This window comes from Durotheca rogersii (assembly GCF_024521655.1).
Source record: "Durotheca rogersii strain YMJ 92031201 chromosome Unknown GGS23scaffold_31, whole genome shotgun sequence".
Taxonomy (NCBI): domain Eukaryota; kingdom Fungi; phylum Ascomycota; class Sordariomycetes; order Xylariales; family Xylariaceae; genus Durotheca; species Durotheca rogersii.
Genome location: NW_026251262.1, coordinates 363,875 through 383,116, shown reverse-complemented (window position 1 = coordinate 383,116; position 19,242 = coordinate 363,875). Strand labels below are relative to the sequence as shown.

The 19,242-nt window shown below is 44.6% G+C and overlaps 2 protein-coding genes across 2 annotated transcripts; both read left to right on the top strand.

Moving 5' to 3' along the window:
- Positions 1–1,082: 1,082 nt before the first annotated feature.
- Positions 1,083–2,565, top strand: GGS23DRAFT_585243 (S-adenosyl-L-methionine-dependent methyltransferase). Its single transcript, XM_051517363.1, has one exon. It carries the CDS (start codon positions 1,243–1,245, stop codon positions 2,452–2,454), a length of 1,212 nt encoding a protein of 403 aa, XP_051368332.1. The 5' UTR covers positions 1,083–1,242; the 3' UTR covers positions 2,455–2,565.
- Positions 2,566–3,316: 751 nt separating this feature from the next.
- On the top strand, positions 3,317–4,234 carry GGS23DRAFT_315576 (uncharacterized protein). The gene has a single exon (XM_051512840.1). It carries the CDS (start codon positions 3,626–3,628, stop codon positions 4,127–4,129), a length of 504 nt encoding a protein of 167 aa, XP_051368331.1. The 5' UTR covers positions 3,317–3,625; the 3' UTR covers positions 4,130–4,234.
- Positions 4,235–19,242: the final 15,008 nt, after the last annotated feature.

Here is a 19,242-nt window from a genome sequence, read left to right as displayed (position 1 = left end):
ATTGGGAACTGGACAGGAGGTGACGGAATCTGCTTGCCCACCTGGCCTGACTGCAGACCACGGCGGGACCTGCTTTGCTAGTCACCGGCCCATCCGTCATCCATCCACCACCCGCCATCTCCTCCTCCATCGCCCGGTCACCCACGCTCGGGAGGCGAGGGGAGGGACACAGAGAGAGAGAGAGAGGGAGAGAGAGGGACGGAGAGACAGGGGGGACAGAAAAAGAGAGAGAGGGACAGAGAGGGGGGTTGTGTGGTTTCTCGTCACAATTTCGAGTCGCCTCTTTCTGTCTGCCCACATAATACTAGAGCTGCCAGATCTACCTGTCTACCGAACCCGCGGTAGGTCTCCCTCATCCTCCCTCTCCCCCCCCCGGACCAACCCTTCATCCCTCCCCTCTGCTCTGCATTACTTACCTAAGGCGCCTTTCTTCTCAGTAGCTGACCGTACTAAGACCTCTTTGCCCTTTCTTACCAGCCTCCCGAATAATATGAATCCACCGAGCCGGCCTGCCTCTACTCGTGATAAAACCTGACTCTACCCGTACATTCCTTCGGGTCGCTCGGAGCAGAACCTTTTTCAATCATACGACGGAAATCTCTTTCTCCCCGTTAGCAAGTAACTCAGCCAACCCGGTCCTCCACAGGAGAAAAAGAGAAGAGGGCAGAAGCATCAGACCCAGGTCGAGCCATTCCAAAACGCTCGGCGCGACCTATTTATGTTATGTGAAATCAAACCACGCCCATCAACTACCCCTACAACCACCATCACTACCACCACCACCACCACCACCACTACCGCCGGCTCCCATTGTCACCTCCATACGGACAAACCACACACACTCGTGCCATCACAACCAACCACGCTTTCCCTTCCTTTCCCCGTAGCAACAATCGCTAGACCGCGCGAGCGAAAGCGCGAGACCCCCGTCATATCTCCTGTCTGCCTACCTACCCACTCTGCACGTTCGCTCCCTTGCACACACGCATCTGTACAATCTCTCTGTCTCTTGTCTCTGTCTGCCTCTCTCCCTTCCTCTTTCTTTCTTACGAAGATACACACACGCGAGCGCACGCACGCACGCACGTATATCCGCAAACGGCCGTACACGGGCATCCATAAGTCCCCGTTACATAACCCGTTCACACGGATACCGCACATTTCCGCGCGCAGACCAGTTGTAGCTCACCAAGCCATCCTTCTACCTACCTCATAGGCGTACAAGTGGCGAGTAGAGGTAACATGGCCACTGCAACTGTATCGCAGCCTCCTATCGCCCCTGGTATACCGGCTCGGAACGATAGTAGTGATAGTTCTCGCTCCAGCCAGACCAGCACCGAACAGGTGAAGCTCGCCACCCCGCTTCACACCTCGTCCTCGTTTCCGTCAAAACGTCATCATGGAGGCCGTAGCCAGCCGGACCGCGCCGCCTCACCCAAGCCGTGGAAGACTTTCGTCAAGGCCTTCAAGCACATCCGCGACCTGACGCCCAAGGAGGTCGACGACTTCATGTCCTCGTACGAGATCTACAACCTCGACTGGGCCGACGAGGCCGAGATGATCAAGGCCTTCGGGCCTAACTACCAACAACGCGTCGGCGACTGTCTCCGCGCGTACTACTCGGTGCTCAACCACCTCTGCAGCCTCGGCGACGTGGAGAAGATGTACATCCCGCCGCTGATGGACAAGAAGGCCTCCGTCCTTGACAACCAACTGCTGTACGAAGAGTCTGTCGCGGAGGATGTTGGCCTGAAGGAGGGCATGAAGGTGCTGGACCTGGGATGCGGTCGTGGCCGGGTCGCCGCCCACATGACGAGTTTCAGCGGGGCGCAGGTCACCGGCCTCAACATCGACGCGAACCAGATCGCGCAGGCTAAGGAGTTCAACGATGCCCGCGGGCTCGCCAACGAGTTCGTGGTCCACGACCAGAACGACCTGCCGTTGCCTTTCGAGGACGCGTCTTTCGATGCCTTCTACGAGATTCAGGCATTGAGTCTGTGCAAGGATCCTTCGGCCCTGTTCAAGGAGATCTATCGGGTTCTCAAGCCTGGCGCCAAGTTCTCGCTACTAGACTGGGTTAGCCTGCCACCGTACAACCCAGAGGACCCTGTCCATGCAGGCCTCATGCGCCGAGTCAAGCCTTTGATCGGCGCCGTCGGCACTCCGACACCGGCTTCCTTCGAGAAAGCGCTCGTGGACGCCGGCTTTGCCGTTACCAAGTCGGACAACCCTAGTATCGGCGGCCTGCAGGCCCCGCTCATCGACAAAGTCGACATCTACTTCCGCTCCGTCAGGCGCGTCATCCACGGCCTCGTCCGCCTGCGCGCCCTGCCGTTACATTTCAAGACCCTCATCGATAGGTTCTGTCTCGACGGCCAGGCCTTTGTTAAGATGGATAACATGCGCCTCATCACCACGACTTATCGCATTGTCGCCGAGAAACCCTCGTCATGATAACCGACCTGGCCGAAAAGAGAGGGGGGGGGGGAGGAAGAGAGAGGACGGGCAAGAGCCAATTATTTTTAGCACCATGTACTTGGCGACATGTCGGAAGCTTACCGCTAGGGGGAGGGGTCTCCGGGGTATTTTCTTGGCAAAGGGGCGTCTCGGCTCCATCGCCGGCCAACTTTATCTACACTTCATCTTCGCATCCTTGGGCGGGGCGGCGGGTTTATTATTTTATCGCCGTCGCGACGGGGAAGCTTGCTCTGCGTCTCGCTAAACTTTCCACTTTCGATTCGACATACTCGGGAGCTTCGTCTCCCCACTGGAGCCCGTTCTTAGATTCCCAGGAAGCATTTCCCAGCATTCTTACCTAATAGCATTCTGCATCCATGGCGCGCCGTTGTGGTTATGCGATGGTGGTAATAGGAGGACTAATTGCCAGGCCGGGGCGCGTGGTCGGGTTTACCTATGCCAGAGGCTGGATGGGGGCTGTTAAGGACTTTGCAGGGCGAACAGGACCGAGTGGGGAGAGAACTTTGCTTACTCTGTCCTTGTTCACATGAAAGGCTCAGCCGCCAACGCCATCACCGGCATCGGTAAAGGGGAGGGCCTGGGTGAGATCGAACCGAGCCGAATTGCGGTATCTGTGGCCGCAGGCCTCCCGACGTTCTTCTCTTCTCTCTCTTCTCTTCTACCCCCATATCCGTCGCTACGGCCCCGATCCCGACCTCGAACCACCCATCGACCCAGTAAACAGCGGGAGTTGAGTTAGACAGCCCTCATCGCCGGCCTGGATACCTTGATGGAGGCAGCGACGGTGGTTTTACCAATGCGTATTGTAATTCGTGCCTTTGACACGCAGACACCGAGCACATAGGTTGGGGGTCGATAAATTTCAATCAAGACCTACATATTATATTCCCGCGGTAACCGAGCAAGCCCACCATACCGCAGCTGTGCTAATATTCCCCGTGATTAAAGTCCTATGTCTCTAAATCGGAAGTGCAAATGCGTACGCTTTCCGGTGATCTCGGTTGCATGTACCGACTACGACATGTCGGCCATAGATACAACACCTATCCCGTGGCACGCCTAACCCTCAATACGCATTGAAAATTTTCATGGAGACGAATTCTACCGTGTACCGCCCTGGTTATTGCGCTTTTCTCCCGCGTTCAAGATGTGTGTGTGTGCCAGAAGCGGGATGAACAGAGATGTTTTGAGCCTCTTGCCGTTCTCGGCTTCCGTTTTCCCTTCCTGGAGCAGCGCTTTTGGCAATGCCACCGCAGCTACAGTACCGTCCCCCCCTCGCCCTCTATGTCGGCCGACGACGTACCTCACTCGACCCGTAAACATAAATACCTACATATTCCGCCCTCCTGCTTACGGATCGTGGTCGAATAGAATAGCGCGTGTTTTAGACGGACGGGTGTCTCCTTTGTCCCCCCCGTCCCTGGGCTGTGTGGGGCGCGAGCGATACCCGCGCATTCCAGACCCGGCTCGGGGAAGGAAGAATAAAGAAGGCAACGAGGGCGCGGAGCTGGGAGGCGGAGGGGGGGAATACGAGGACGTGCTGTTGGCGGTAGGGTGGAGGACAGGACGGATAGATGGCTGGCCCCGCGATATGTGTGCGGGTGTTATGTTGATCCTGTTTGGAGCCTGTTTCCCCCCCGAAGGAGAATGAACGAGACGAATGTGATAGGAGGTCGCGAACCCAAATTGATATATTTAAGTCCGTTGAGCCGGGACCCCGTAGTCCCCTTCCGCTATGAGCGAGAAACGGGGTTCCCTTAGCAACCCGATCAGGCGAGAACAAGGAGAATGAAAAGGTGAAGGCGAAGATTCTTCGACCAAGATTCTTCGTCGAAGATAAGCTGGCATATCGTACGGCCATTCAGCAAGAGTGCGAAGGGGGATGGGTGCTGCGTGCCGTGGGGGGAACCGATTTGCCCCTATTCTCGCTCCTGTCAAGCCCCCAACAGCCGCGGAGCAAGGGGGATAATTCGAGAGCCCCGTTTACAACACTGCGAGCTACTAGTCTTTTGGCTTTCCGATCGTGCTCGCGAGGAGCTGAAGGAGAACCCGGAAGGGCCGGTTGGAGGGGAAGCGCTGCGAATGCACGCGAGGCGAGCCTGAACCGGATCGGATCCTTGCCCAGGAGACTTGAGATACATCGCATAGGAGATCCTACCTACACTATAAGCCTCTATCTGCAAGTTGTAAAATATAGGCGCTTACGTTTTACGCAGCAAGGTAGGAGGAGTATCGACGTGCGTGGTGGCAGGTCTAAGAGAAAAGGGGGAGGGGGAGGGGGAGGGGGGAGTTCGTTGGATACTCCAAGCCCTAGATCGGTGCCGCACGTTCAACGTGTGTACATTATTTAAGGGAGCCTACCTACCTATCTATAGGCAATCACGAGATCCCGGGCGGGATATATACCGTATATACTACTAAGGCCATCTTCTCCGGAGCGAAAGTCTTCGATTTTGGGGTTGGCTGCCGCTTGGTCGGTAAAGGGGAGAAGAGGTGTCGCGCCTTGCGCCGCGTCCGGTTACAGACCAGCCCAACTCTTTCTCTGGATCTCATCCCAACGTCTAGCTGGAACTCGCCCCAACCTGCTAGTGCGAGTCAGGTGAGGTACAGGGGAGGAGTTGCGCTGATGTCTATACCTACTTAGCCTTCAATTTCACTAATACTGTATGAACAGTTGTAGACGAGGTCGTCTACGCGATGATCATCCAGTGGTAGAGAAAGCGCCTGTCCGATGCACACGTTGCGGCGGAGGTTGTGCAGAATGGTTAGGTATTCGAGCCCGAGAATCTCAGTGCCCGGCAACGCTCCTTCCCATACTCGAGCTCCCACACCATAAGAGAAAATTCTCCCACGTTCTCCTGATGGTTCTCTCCCTCCCCTGTTTTCTTCCACGGGGACATATCCAGAGCCGTCCTGACACGTTTCTTCAATTCCCCATCGCTCTCCATCACCACCACGATGCCCGTTCAGTATACGGGCAGTAAGGCACGGCAGGAGAGCTTCCCGTCGGTTTGGCGCGAAGGACATTGACAGGAGCAAGCTCGTTGGCACTGGGAGCGTTCTGCACAGTGGTATCTCGCTCCTCAGCAGCAGACTGCGTAGCTTGTCCTGCTCGCTCGGTCGGATTCTGGACGGGCGCGGGGAGCTCGTGGCCTCGCTCTTCAACAAGCATCCGAGCAAAGCTCCTGAATTGAGTCATGCCCTCGTTCATCAAGTTAATCCCGCCTTCGAGACCAGCGAGCATCTCCTGTACGCTGGGAAGTTCGGACATCCTGTCGAGCTGTCAGCATCCAATTGCTCACACGCGTATTGACATCACAAGAGCCCAGGCTCATCTCCCACCTCGCGCCCATCAGCTCGTTCGCGTAATCCATGCTGCTATCGTAGCCTAGGCTATGGGCTCGTCGCGAGATCTCTCACCTAGCATCACCTAAGTCTGCCTGGATCGTCCGAGACAAAGTTGTTGACATAGTTGGCGATAGAGAGGGAGTGATGCCGAGGATGTCGCGGGAGTGATTGGCCATGAGAATGCCGTCTCCTTATCCTCCAGCTGACAGCATAGGACTCGTTCGAGTATCCTTACAAGATTCTCCCGAGGTGGCACTCTAGCGAGTCCTTACCTCCTTTGCCGCCGTATACACCACCGAATCTTGTCCTTTGGCCTCGAGTTTCCCTATGAACAAGCTGCTTGGCCCACCCTCGCGCTCTCCATGCATTCCCCCCTTTCGTGATGTGAGTTTGCCTCGTCGACTCACGCGCTTCCTCCGCGCCCAGGGTTGTATCCGCCCAGCGAGCTTCGTCCAGCGTTGAACGAAACGATTGTGTCTATACGCTGGCTGCTTCGTGACGCCTTCGCATGGTCTAGGCCAACGCCCGTAACCCAACCTTGCAGCTGATATGCCACACCCTCTGCGCCCATCGCGGCAGTTGTATGGCCGCGTTGGATCAACTGGGCTTGCCCCCTCCGCCTCTATCACAGATTGGCCCGACATGCAACTGTGGAATGTTGGTTGACACTCCGTCACTAGATGTGAGATCCCGCCAACACCATCGTGTGGTCCTCTACAACCCTCGTGCTTTTGTCGGCATGTTCTCTGGCAAGTGAAGATGCTCGTCTCGGCGGATAATAAGAGGAGAAGGTCGATGCATGGGGTAGGTACCTAGGTGTGGAGCCGCTAAATCCGCCTGACAGCTTTTGACAGCCGGGAATTCCTGTCGCCAATCAAACGTCCCACGCGAACCCATCTAACACCCGTCTCTGTTCTTCCACTTCACACCCAACTTCGTTCCCCAGAGACTCTCTGCGCATAAGACAAGCACTCGCTCTCCTCTGCTCGTCATGGCCCGAAATCGAGCGTGTAATCGAGCGGACCGGGACAAGCGCTCACCCTCCGCGTCGTACCGTCAAGGTGATGTTGTAGGTAGGTATGCTGACTCGTGGCAGGAAAGCAACCCCGGAACGCGGTGCCCAAGAGGAATCGCCAGACGACCGACCCCCCCACCCCCGCAGCTACAGACCGAACCTAGACACTCCTCGCGACGTTCAATAATTCCCCTTCCCAAGTTGACGCCGACCGCAACCGCCAAAACTTCGCCGACAGAGCCACCATTCGAGACGTAAACGGCTCCTTCGTCGGGCGGTCGAAAGCGATCACACGAAAGGCAGGATACCCTCGAGCCCCCATCGGAGGAGCACCCCGCGAAGCGGCGGCGGCCATCTGTCTGCGTCAACCAACTAGACAACGACGAAGACGAGATCGACCCGATTAGGCAAGGGTAAAGTCGCTAGTCGCGTTGATACTTTGCGTAGGATCCCGACACAGAACGCTTCCTTCCGAAGAAGTCATCGTCTTCCGTTAGCTGCAAATGGTCGCGATCCGGCTCTGCTGGCCCCGTCACGCCTAGCGACCAGAGACCGAGAGAAAAGAAGGGCGCTCCGTACCGCGACCTGCGATACAAAATGCTGCTTGCGATTGAAGGGGGCTTCATAGAAGACTCAGCGCTAAGGATCGCAGACGAAAGCGAAGATACCTGTGCCGCCCTGCTTAGCTCCCAACAGGACACCCTAAACGACTCTCCATTTCGTAATGATCTAACTCTCCGCCTTGCCGGAAAGTAGAGAGAGAGAAGAAAAGTAAGGCAAGAGTTATATAAGATATTTTATATAATGGGCTACGCCTAGTCATAGAACCCTGGTTAGTATAGCACTAGGGTACGTAACCGCTCCTCCCGTATATAGCTAGCTCCTAAAGGCGCGGCCTTAGTAAAGCGTACCTTTCTTCCTTTTCCTCTTCGTATAGCTTTATTCCTTTAATTTATATCCTTTTACCTAGCGAATAGTTCTTAAAACCGTAATAAAAAGCTATATTATCTTTTCCGTAAGGTTAGTACCTAGATATCCGATATCCGACTCTTAAATAACGGAAGATAAGTTTAAGGCCTAGGCGTAGTCGAGCGCTTAAGAGGCGACGCTAGCTTATTACGTATTATTATAAGACCCTTACTTCTTAAATTCCATAAGAGAATATATAACCGATTTCCTACGAAATAACTCCTTAGTACCCGTACTACCGGTATCCGTACCCGTATTTAAGGTTATAACTACCTTACTTACGGACGTAAACGGAACTCGACGAAAACCTTTTAAGTAATATAAATAAAACGGAAAGGCTATATCGTTTTACTTTTATTTAAAAAAGCTATAAGCGAAAATCCTAATCGACGCTCCGGACGGCTTATTCGGTAATAATAACGCGATATAATATTCTATCCTCGGTACGATATCCGAGGATCGGTAGCGGAAAATAAAATACTTCTAGAAATCCGGCGGTTTAGGGGACGGGTTCTAACTTAAGGATTTACTAAGGTATATAAAAGAAACGTTCGGTAATATTTAAATTAAAAAGAACGCGTAATAAAAACTACGGAAACTACGGTAGAAAAAGGAGGAGACCTTCGGGAGCTTTCTATCCGACTTCGAAGAGATCTTAATAAACGTTAAAGACTTTAGCTAGGATAACGATAATAAACTAACGTAACTAAAAGTAATATTATTTAATTACCTTTAGAATATATTAATTCCGATTTAAATATCTTAAGATTACGATACCTTTATCGCTTAAATCTATTTAATCGCGTAGCGTTACGAATAAATAACCGAATTTAAGCGGCTCGCGAAAAAGTTAAGCAAGAATAGGCGTTACTCGGCGACCCCGAGCTACGAATTAATATCCGTTATCTAACGTTCGGACTCCGTCCGGATAAATACTTAAGGCGATACGATTATAACGGGTTTTATTAAATTATAAGGGAAGCCTCGCTAAACCTACGGCGGGTTTAATAACGGACTTAATAATAATACCCGACGGATAAGGTAAGTACTTTAAGAGGAATACGAAAAAAGGAAGGTCTAGGGTAACTACTTTCGTTACGGCGCTAGCTAGTACTAGGTTAAGGACTACTCCTACTTACCGGCTACTCGCCCGGGTAATTAAAGGCGGTTCCCGCCCGTACCGGTACGGATAACGTAAGTTATCGAACTACTACTAAAAGAACTAAAGAATATATTAGTTAATATAACGATAGGAAAAGAATAGCTCCGTTATAAAGTCGGGCGACGGAGCCTAGCTAAGAAGTAATAAATAAATAGAAAGCCTATAAGGATAAAATAAAAAGCAGCCCTTCGTTATTATTAATTATAGTTAATAAAACGTCGTTATCGGAAGCCCTTATAAACGAAGGTTACTTATATTTTATAACTATTAATAAGGATTTATTTAAATTCCTTAACTTATTCTTTATTCTTATCCCTTTCCGTAATATTAAAGGCGCTTTAAGCGCTATAGAAGAAGCGGTAATTTAAGGTATTACTTATATAGCCCTAAAGATTAATAGATATACGTAATTAATATACGTATACGTTATTCCGTTACTAGAATTCCTAATAATTTTAGGAAAACCGTAATAGATATATAACGAAGTAGTTTCGTATTTATACGAGAACCGATTATAATACGGAAAAATACGAATAAGCGTATAATATAAGGGAAAGGAACGTACGATCCCGCTTATAAGGAAGCTAGAAAAGGCTTAATACGTATTAGTTAATACGTTCATAGGTTTAGCTAAGAGGATACGCCGCCGTAAGAAAGAAGGAATAAATACGGAGGGTATATCGATATTCGCCGCCTTTTTAATAGATATAAAGAAAGCCCTAAAGCCGAAGCCTATAAAAACGGAAGCGGAGTTACGAAAGATAATCCTACGGGAGTTTTACGACTTATTTCCGTTATAAAAGAAAGAAGAAGCCGATCGTCTCGTCCCGTATCGCCCGGGCGTTAATTATAAGATTAATATAGAAAAAGGATTAAATAAAAGAAAGAAACCGTTACCTTAAGGTCCCTTATATAGAATGTTCCGGGAAAAGCTTTTAGTATTACGGAAAACGCTCCGCGACTTACTAAATAAGGGATTTATCCGGGTTAATAACTCGGAAGTAAAAGCCCTAGTTTTCTTCGCCCGTAAGTTAAGAGGCGGCCTCCGATTTTACTACGATTACTAGGCGTTAAATCGCTTAACCCGAGGGAATCGTTACCCGTTTCCGTTTATCGGCGATACCTTACGTAACTTTACGTCGGTAAAGTAGTTTACGAAGGTAAACGTAATCGCGGTCTTTTATAAGGTCCGTATCGCAGAAGGCGACGAATTTAAAACGGCGTTTAAAACCCGATACGGGTTATTTAAATAACTAATAATATCCTTCGGGTTAATAAGCGCCCCGGCGACTTTTTAAAGATATATTATAGTAGTGCGGTAAGACATGCCCTCTTGATGCATTACGTAATACGCTACGATAGGCCTTATACCTATATAGAGTAACTATAGCTCCCGTAAGTACGGAATATGCCATACTTATTATCTAGTTTATTACCTAGCTAGATTGCTATCTTTATTATTTTTACCTTAATTAAAGATTCGTTTTTGTTATTAGATTCGTCGTTTTCCGATTAATATATTTATCTTAGTTATAGGCGCTTAAGTTACTTCATCGTACCGTTATAGCCGAATAAGTAACTTTTACGTTTTATCCCTTTTCTCTTTTTACCTCTTATACCTTCGGACTAGCGACTATTATATCTCTACGACTAAGGGGCATAACCGAGATACGATAACTATATTAGATTCCTTACCTTTCGATTAGTATAGCGACATTAGTTTTATTTACCTTAAATCATCGTACGTATTATAGTCTTCGATAGAGTATACTTTCGAGTAATTATATCCGGGTCTTTAGTATCGCGTACGCTTTATTCCTCTTTAGTAGCGACTACCCTATAACTTTTTCGACCCTTTAACCTTTAGTCTACGGAGTTTCTATTACGCTATTAGGATTTAAAGGATACCGATCGCCGTCGGCGCCGTTATTTAACCCGCGAAGTAACCCGCGTTTTACGTTAAATAAAGTATCCCGCTTTATGGTTATTTATCTACTATAGAGAGATACGTATAAGCCCGGGAACTTTTATAACGATACTACTATTATTAAGATAGTACCTAGCCCTTAATACTTATAATATTAATAAGCTATCGATACTACGATATAATACGACGACTAGACCGCGTTTATACCGATTAGGACATTCCTTGTATCGTTATTTACCTGCCTATAGGGAGGTATCCGTAAGCCTAGGAAACTATCGTCGTAATACTACCGCTACTAGGGATAGTACTGAACAGGAGCAGCGTAGGCACGCTGACGGAGGCACGAAAAGGGCTACCTAACTGCTAACAACTAGCCTAGTGCCGATTAACTAAGATTATAGCTATAAATAGCTGTAATCGGTTAATCGGCTAGCTAAAAACGGTAGCTAGGAAAGGGGACTGAAAAAGGCAAAGACGAGGAAGGCTAGAAAGGTATGGCAAGAAACGAGTAAATAGCTGTAGGTCGTGATGTCTATAGGTCTAAGTTTAACTAATGAAAATATGAGTACGCGACCTATATAAATATATATCGAAAAGGTTACGTGGCCTAGATTTACCGTACTACTATAGCCTCCCTAGTTTAATTGATCCGCAAGGAGTAATTGAACTCCTAATAGTAACAGGTGCGGTGGCTCTCGTTCCTGTTTAACCTGATCCTGATCCCGATTAACCCTGATTAACTGAAAGCTAGCTAGTTTAATTAAAGGCTAATAGGATAAGTTAGGTAGGTTAACTGGGAACGATTGCAATAGTAATAAGTGGGTGGTGGGGTGGGTGACTGACTGTAACCGTGCCTGATCCTGAACCTGAACCTGATTAATCCCGAACCTGTTTAATCGCTGTTAATTGGGAGCTGAGTTAGTTTAATTAACGATTAACAGGAAATAATAGGAAAGATTAGGAAAGGTCCGATAATAACTGGGCTGGCGGAGCTGTAACTGTAATTGACCTGATTAACCTGTTCCTGATTAACCCTGATTAACTGGGAGCAAGCTAGTTCCATTAAAGGCTATTAAGAAATAATAGGGATTAATAGTTAGGAAACAGGAACTGTAACGGGCAGGTAAAATAAGCGTAGCTCCCGTGAGAAATAAAGAAATAATCCCATACGATGTAACGTAATCCCGTCCTTCTCGTTCATGGCTATTGCCGATCCTTTTTAACTGATTCCTGATCCTGTAAACTGATTGATATATCCTGTTCGTGCCCGACTGTTTCTGTGATTCGTTTGACCGTTCTGACTGTTGTTCGTCCGGCAGCATCTACCGGGCTTCCCTTGACCCTCGATCCCTCCCCTGTACGTGGTTCTAGGGGCTCTCTGGGCTCTTCCTATTAACTATATATCGGTAAGGGCGACAAGAGGGGTCTCTGGGTAATACTGTGACTGTTCTCGACTATGACTTGTGACTGTTTTTTTTTTCTGGGTTGTCTTATTTAATATTTATTTAATTCGTTCGTATCGGTATCGTTTATAGGTCTTTGATCCTAATCGGTACGTCCCCGATTAGGCTTATGGCGTAGGTATAAGGTATATCGGTATCTTCGTGTGGCAATTGAGGGTATCGTGGCACCTATCGGTTAGGGAGGAGAAACCTCCCTAGGTGCCGTAACTAGCTGGCAGGGATAAAACAAGGGCGATCGGAGCTATCGGTAAGCCTCTTATAATTAAAATAAACTAATCGGTAAAGAACGGATGCCTTCAAGCGTGTACGGTAAAAGGGGGGGTAGCGGTAACTTGGTCAGATCAACTGAGGGCGAAAAACTACCATTTAGGCACTGAAAAACGAAAACGAGACCAGGTAAAAACGGGCATAGCTCCTTTAAAAGAGACAATAGAGAAACGAGGATAAGATAGATCCACTAATCGGCGAACGAGCTTTCAGGTAAGCTAATCAAAAGCTGATGGGAGGGCGTGGTTGTTGATGGTCGCTATGGTTATCTGCCCTCTCGTTGATCCAGCCACCTGAAAATTCAGGCTGTGGCCTAAAAAGGCTTAATCCGAAAGCCACGAAAACGGCTCTGGAGCTACGAAAATAGCTCCTAATTAACTGAAAATTAGGGAATCTCCTGATCGACGAATCCTGAACCTAATGACGGTAAAAACGGGCGTAAAAGGTCGCTCCTAAGATAAGGTGAGGTTCGAGCTACTAGGTAGTCGCTACTGAACAGGAGCAGCGTGGGCACGCTAACGGAGGCACGAAAAGGGCTACCTAACTACTAATAACTGGCCTAGTGCCGATTAACTAAGATTATAGCTATAAATAGCTATAATCGGTTAATCGGCTAGCTAAAAACAGCAGCTAGGAAAGGGGACTAAAAAAGGCAAAGACGAGGAAGGCTAGAAAGGTATGGCAAGAAACGAGTAAATAGCTATAGGTCGTAATATCTATAGGTCTAAGTCTAACTAATAAAAATATAAGTACGCGACTCATATAAATATATATCGAAAAGGCTACGTAGCCTAGATCCACCGTACCACTACAGTACTTAGCCTTCGATACTAACCGCTCCCTCGAACCGCTAATAGTATAGTATATTTCGTACGAGTAAATAAAGCTTATAGCGATTAGGGTAGCTCCCTTGTAATTATCTACCTACTATATGGACTAGACGTACGAACGCCTTAGTATAAATTACGATAACCTATACGACCCGCTACTTCCTTATTAATACTAAGGGCGGATAAAGGCTAATAATAATTATACCCTAACCGACCTTACGATAGCTTCTTTTTTCCTCTAAACCTATTAATCGATATAAATTAAATATATAAATATTAATAACTTATTATGCTAGAGGCATTTTAGGATACCTAGGCGTAGCGATTCGACGATATAATATACGATATAACATAGATATTTATATTAATAGCATAGATAAAATTAATAAACTAATAGCTACTAATAACCGATAGTTTTAAAGAGAACTAGGAATTAATATTAATAGGACTACGTAGATATAAAGGATTAGGGAAACGGAACTAAAGTCGAGTTAATAGGTATACTTATATATAAGCTAGCCCTATATTACTAACTAATAGTTAATATAGCGAGAAGTACTAACATAGGCGTAAAACGACGCCTAGCGGTAATACCGCTAATATTATTGAATAGCTTTCGTTAAATCGAAACCGGCCTATAGCTATAACCGGTATCGTATCTAACGCGATCCTTTACTCGGGATTTATCCCCTATACGTATTACTTTAACGAAGGTTATACGTTAGGAGTTCTAGACCTTAATAGGAGGAATTATCGTCGACTTATTTATAATAATTAAATTATTAATCCAGGGAATACGTATCGTACTTTAATTAGGCGTTAGCCGACTAAAGAAGCTCGTATAATACCCGGACCCTATCGATCGGGATAATATAATAAATAGTAATATACCTATACTAAAGGAAAAGTATTAGGACATAGATAATAGCTATTATACCTTTACCTTTATGTTAAATAATAAGACCCTTATTACCCCCCTTTCTACTTTATACTTCGTACCGATAAATTAAACGGAATCCGTAGCTAGGAAACGGAATAAATCGCCGTTAGGACCCGAAGTAATAAAGATTAAACCATTAATAAAGACCTTAAGAGTCGATACTAATTCTCCGCCCTTATATCCGCCCGAAGAGAAGGAGGACGACGATAAAACTCCTACTTAGCTACCCCTTACCCGCGGCTTTATACTTATCCCGCTAATCCTTATAGCATTATCTTAGAATAATAATAACGGGGCTTCTAGTAACTAAAATATACCGGTAGCTACCCTAACTATCGTAATATTAGTTATTAGATTCCCTAACCCTATCGATTATCCTAGGCTTAAGTTTAACGAATATAACGTAACTTAATAACTAGAAAGAATAAATCGATTATTTAACCGCTACCGTATAAGTAACGACGATAAGATTAAGGAGATCGGTAAATAAATTACGACTAAGATTATTAGGAAGCGTATTAACGACGTTACGAAGGATTAAACGATTTAAAGAGTTATCGTTATAGCCTTAAAGTATCGTTTTAGGATTACCGATAAATTAAGCTAAGCTAACGTTAAACGTAAACTCGTATAGCTAGAATAAAGTAACGTAATTAACGATCCTAAGGCGATCTTTACGTATTTCATAAACTATAAACGCCTTTTTAAGCTCGTAAACGATAACGAAAAGCTTTCCTAAAAGGCAGGATACCTAACCGATAAATTCCGGATATCCCTAATTATAAAGTTCTATAAAACGGAAGACTATAACCATAATAAGATCGGAGATATCGATTACCGGACTCTTTATACCTAGCTTTATAAGTAAGCGGAACGTCGTATAATAATATAAATTACCGATAGGGCCTAAGCCGAAGAACGACGATAGTAGAAAACGGTAACTTTCGAAGAACCCGAGAAGCTTATAATATAAATAGTTTAACGATTAGCGACTCCTAGTCTCTAAATGCCTCTACTACCGCCTCCTTCGTAGCCTAAACCCTCTTACGGCTACCTAAGTATTAGTTAGGAAGTTAATATATAAGCCTTCCACGACCGACTTAACGCTCTAGAGATAAAGATAACTTCGTAAAACTACCGTTAAGATAATAACTCTTATAGCTCTAAGGATACGTACGGCGTCGATTAATAATATTAATAGGAAAACCCGTTCCTAGTAAACGCGGTTCGGAACTTAAGTCTTTATAACCTATAAATTAACGAAAGAACCCTAATAGGCTTTAAACGTAATACTATACTAAACTACCGAGGCATACGTAATAAGATTCTATTAACCTAAACGAATAACTATAAGGAATTCGAATACTAGTTTTATAATATTCTCGATCGGTTTTATAACTATAGCCGCTACCCGCTATTAATAAATATAACCTAGAATCGGTTCTACCATAGGAGTAATAAGCGACTATATTACTTCGAAAACGAAAACCCGGATAAGCCAGAGTTAATACTAATCCTAGGATTAATTATTACCTAAGCTAAGCGTAAAGGAAAGCCGATCGCTTACTATATTTTATTTTACGTATATTAAAGTAAGGAATCTCTAGAGTAAGTACGTAGGATAGTATATTATTACTTAGCTAAAAAGCTAAAGCTTATATCCCTTAACCTACGATACTTTAAGAACGAGGAAGTAGTATTAAAGCAGGAAGAGATATTAAGAGCTATATCGGAAATTAACGTTATTTAAATAGTCGAACGTAAATATAACTACGAATTATACGAAACGGAAATCTTAGGTTATAATTAAACTAAGGGTCTTATCGACGACGAAAGTATCTATTATTATAAAGGTACTATTAAAACGGATTTAATCGAAGTTAACGTAGTTAAGCGAACTAGAGGTCCTAACGGCGAGTATATCGAAAGAGAAGTACCCGATTAGGAGGATATAGAAGTCCTATCGTTATAACCTAAACGTAAACCGACTAAAGCCGGTAAGAACGCTACTTCGAATACGAACGACCTAGCTAAGAAGGCGAAGATTATTAACGAATTATTAAGAAAGTTTTAGTTAAATAAGATTAATAAGAATAATAGGAAACGCTTCGAGGTTTCGTAGGACGACCTAATTAAATTCATACCCGGGTTTTCGGAATAAATAATTAAGTACCTTACGATACGCGTTATAGAAATTAACGAAGGTTAACCTAAGGTTATTAAAATTATAAAGGAATAGGTATAAAAGGATCGGGAAGAAAGCGTTAAAATACCTAGCGTACCGTAAACTACCGCCCCGTTTACTAACCCTTCGAGTAAAATAACGGTAAATTTTATTATCGTAAAGGATACTAAGAACTATATCCGGCCTTTCCCTAAGTTAGTAGTTAACGTAGGACCTAACGGGAACGAAACTCTCGTATCTACGGTAATCGATATAGGGGCGTAGTTTAATATAATCGTAGAAAGTTACGTAAAGAAGTAGCGTCTTCTTATAACCGGTATTAAAGCGATATAGCGGGGTTTTAAATCCTTTATAGAGACCTTATATATAGGAATAATCGACGGTCTTATTTAGCTTACCGATTATTACCTTCGCTTACCGATTTACGTCGTTAAAGATAGGTTCGTTAGTTATCCCCTATTACTTGGTATAAACTTTATCTTTTAGTTCCGTATGAAACTCGAATTCGACGGAAGTACCTTTATAAGAACCGTTAACTTTAGCTCGGCCCGGATAATAATTCCTCTCGCTATTAACTTAAGAAGCGATACGCTACTAAGCCTTATACTCGGCGATTAAAAAAACTAAATACTATTAATACCTTAGGCCGCTTTAATGGCGCATATAGGCCTAAAAACGCGTTCCTAACCGAATACCTAGAAACCGACGCTAGCCTCTAAGCTAAAATTAATTATACTCGCTTTTATAACGACGATATAAAGGCAATACCTATCTCCGAAGCTAAGGACTCGTCGGCCTTCGAACTTAGTTTAGATAAGGGAAATAAAGCGATCGCTAGATTAAGCGACGAAGAATTCCTTTACGTTTTTAGTAAAGCCGTTACGAAGGTAATTCGATATACGACGTAAGAATCGAAATAACATAAGCGAAACCTAGCCCTTATTTCGAAATTAGCTTTCCAAGCTAAACGTACGTTTTTAATTAATACTATATATAAGCCTAAGTCGCGTAAAGTTTAACCCGTAAATAACGTACCGTTAAACGGTTAAATACCGCTAGGAATACTCGATTAAAAGGATTAAGTAATAAAAAAGGTTAAGTCGAAGTATAAACCGTTAGAGGTATTATAGCGCGATAAATCCTATAAGAATATTATACTAAGATTCGTTAGTAATTCCCGAGGTATTAAATTAATAACGGAAAGATTTAACGCTATTAAAATAGGTTTATTAGATACGGAACTAACCGATTAAGAGAAAGACGTATTAATTAAGATCCTATACCGAAAAGAAATAACCTTAGCCTAGGATTTCTTTAAAATCGGAAAAATTCGACCTAAGGTTTACCCCGATTATAAGATTAAGACGGTACTATATAACGCCTAGTAAGCTAAGGATATCCCTATCCTAATATCCCTTAAGGAACGAGTAATCGAAGTCTTACGTATACGATTAAAGAACGAAATCCTAAAAGAAAGTTACGGTCCTTATCGAAATACGTAGTTCGTAGTCGAGAAAAAAGATAATAATTTACGACTTATTAACTCTACGATAAAACTTAACGCCTAGACTATTCGCGACGCCTTCCTACCTCGAGATAGAGACTTCTTTACCTAAGAATTCGCTATATATTTAATCCTTATAATCGTCGACTTTTTCTTTAGGTACGATTAAGTAACGCTAACGGAAACGAACCGTAACTTAACTACGTTTGTTACTCTTATTAGCCTTTTACGTATAACGACTTTATTATAAGGCGCGACGAACTTAGTTACCGCTTTTCTCCGAGCCGTTATACGAATTCTTTACGATTTAATTCTTATTAAGTACGAGTCCTTTTTCGACGACGTTAGTATTAAAGAGCTAATATCGAGATACGATAACTAGGAGACTTTTCCGGAAATACGACGCTTTATTTTAAAGTACTTAAAGAATATCGACGCCGTTTTCCTAAACTTCGAATTAACCGGTACTACTATTAACGCCGTTAAGTTTACTTAGTATAAAGGTAATACGGTAATCGTCGGATATCTATACGGTATAAACGATAGGAAGCCCTCGGAAGCGAAGATAGTTAAGATCTTAAAGTAAAAGTTATATAAGAATATAAACGAAGTAAGATCTTTTATCGGTATTACGGTTTTTTTTAGGATATGGATCGATTATTACGCTATAGTCGCTAAACCCCTCCTAATATTAATACGTAAGGGAGTATACTTTATTTAAGGTATCGATTAATAACATACTATAAATTCGCTTAAGACTACTTTTATTAACGTACCGGTATTAATTATTTTAAATTATACTATCGAATAGCTAATCCGAGTAAAAGTCGACGTATTAAGAAACGGTTAAAGCTACGTACTAGGTTAGGATAACGATAAAGGTAACTTCAGACCTTCGAGATACGAATTAAGGATTTAAAGAAGGGCGGAGTTAAATTACGACGCTACGAAACGAGAGTATCTAGGAGTCGTTAAGTTCCTACGACGGTTTCGAAACTACCTTTACGGTATTTACTTCGTACTTAAAACCGACGCTAAAGTATTAATCGCCTAGCTTAACGACGGATTCTCTAGTTTCCCGGGCGCTATCCTTATTAAGTAAATAACTTATATTAAGATATTTAGCTTCGATATTTAGTATATACCCGGCAAGA

Excerpts from the sequence above, each read along its gene's own strand:
- GGS23DRAFT_585243 (XM_051517363.1), top strand. The coding sequence starts at position 1,243 with ATGGCCACTGCAACTGTATCGCAGCCTCCTATCGCCCCTGGTATACCG.
- GGS23DRAFT_315576 (XM_051512840.1), top strand. The coding sequence starts at position 3,626 with ATGTGTGTGTGTGCCAGAAGCGGGATGAACAGAGATGTTTTGAGCCTC.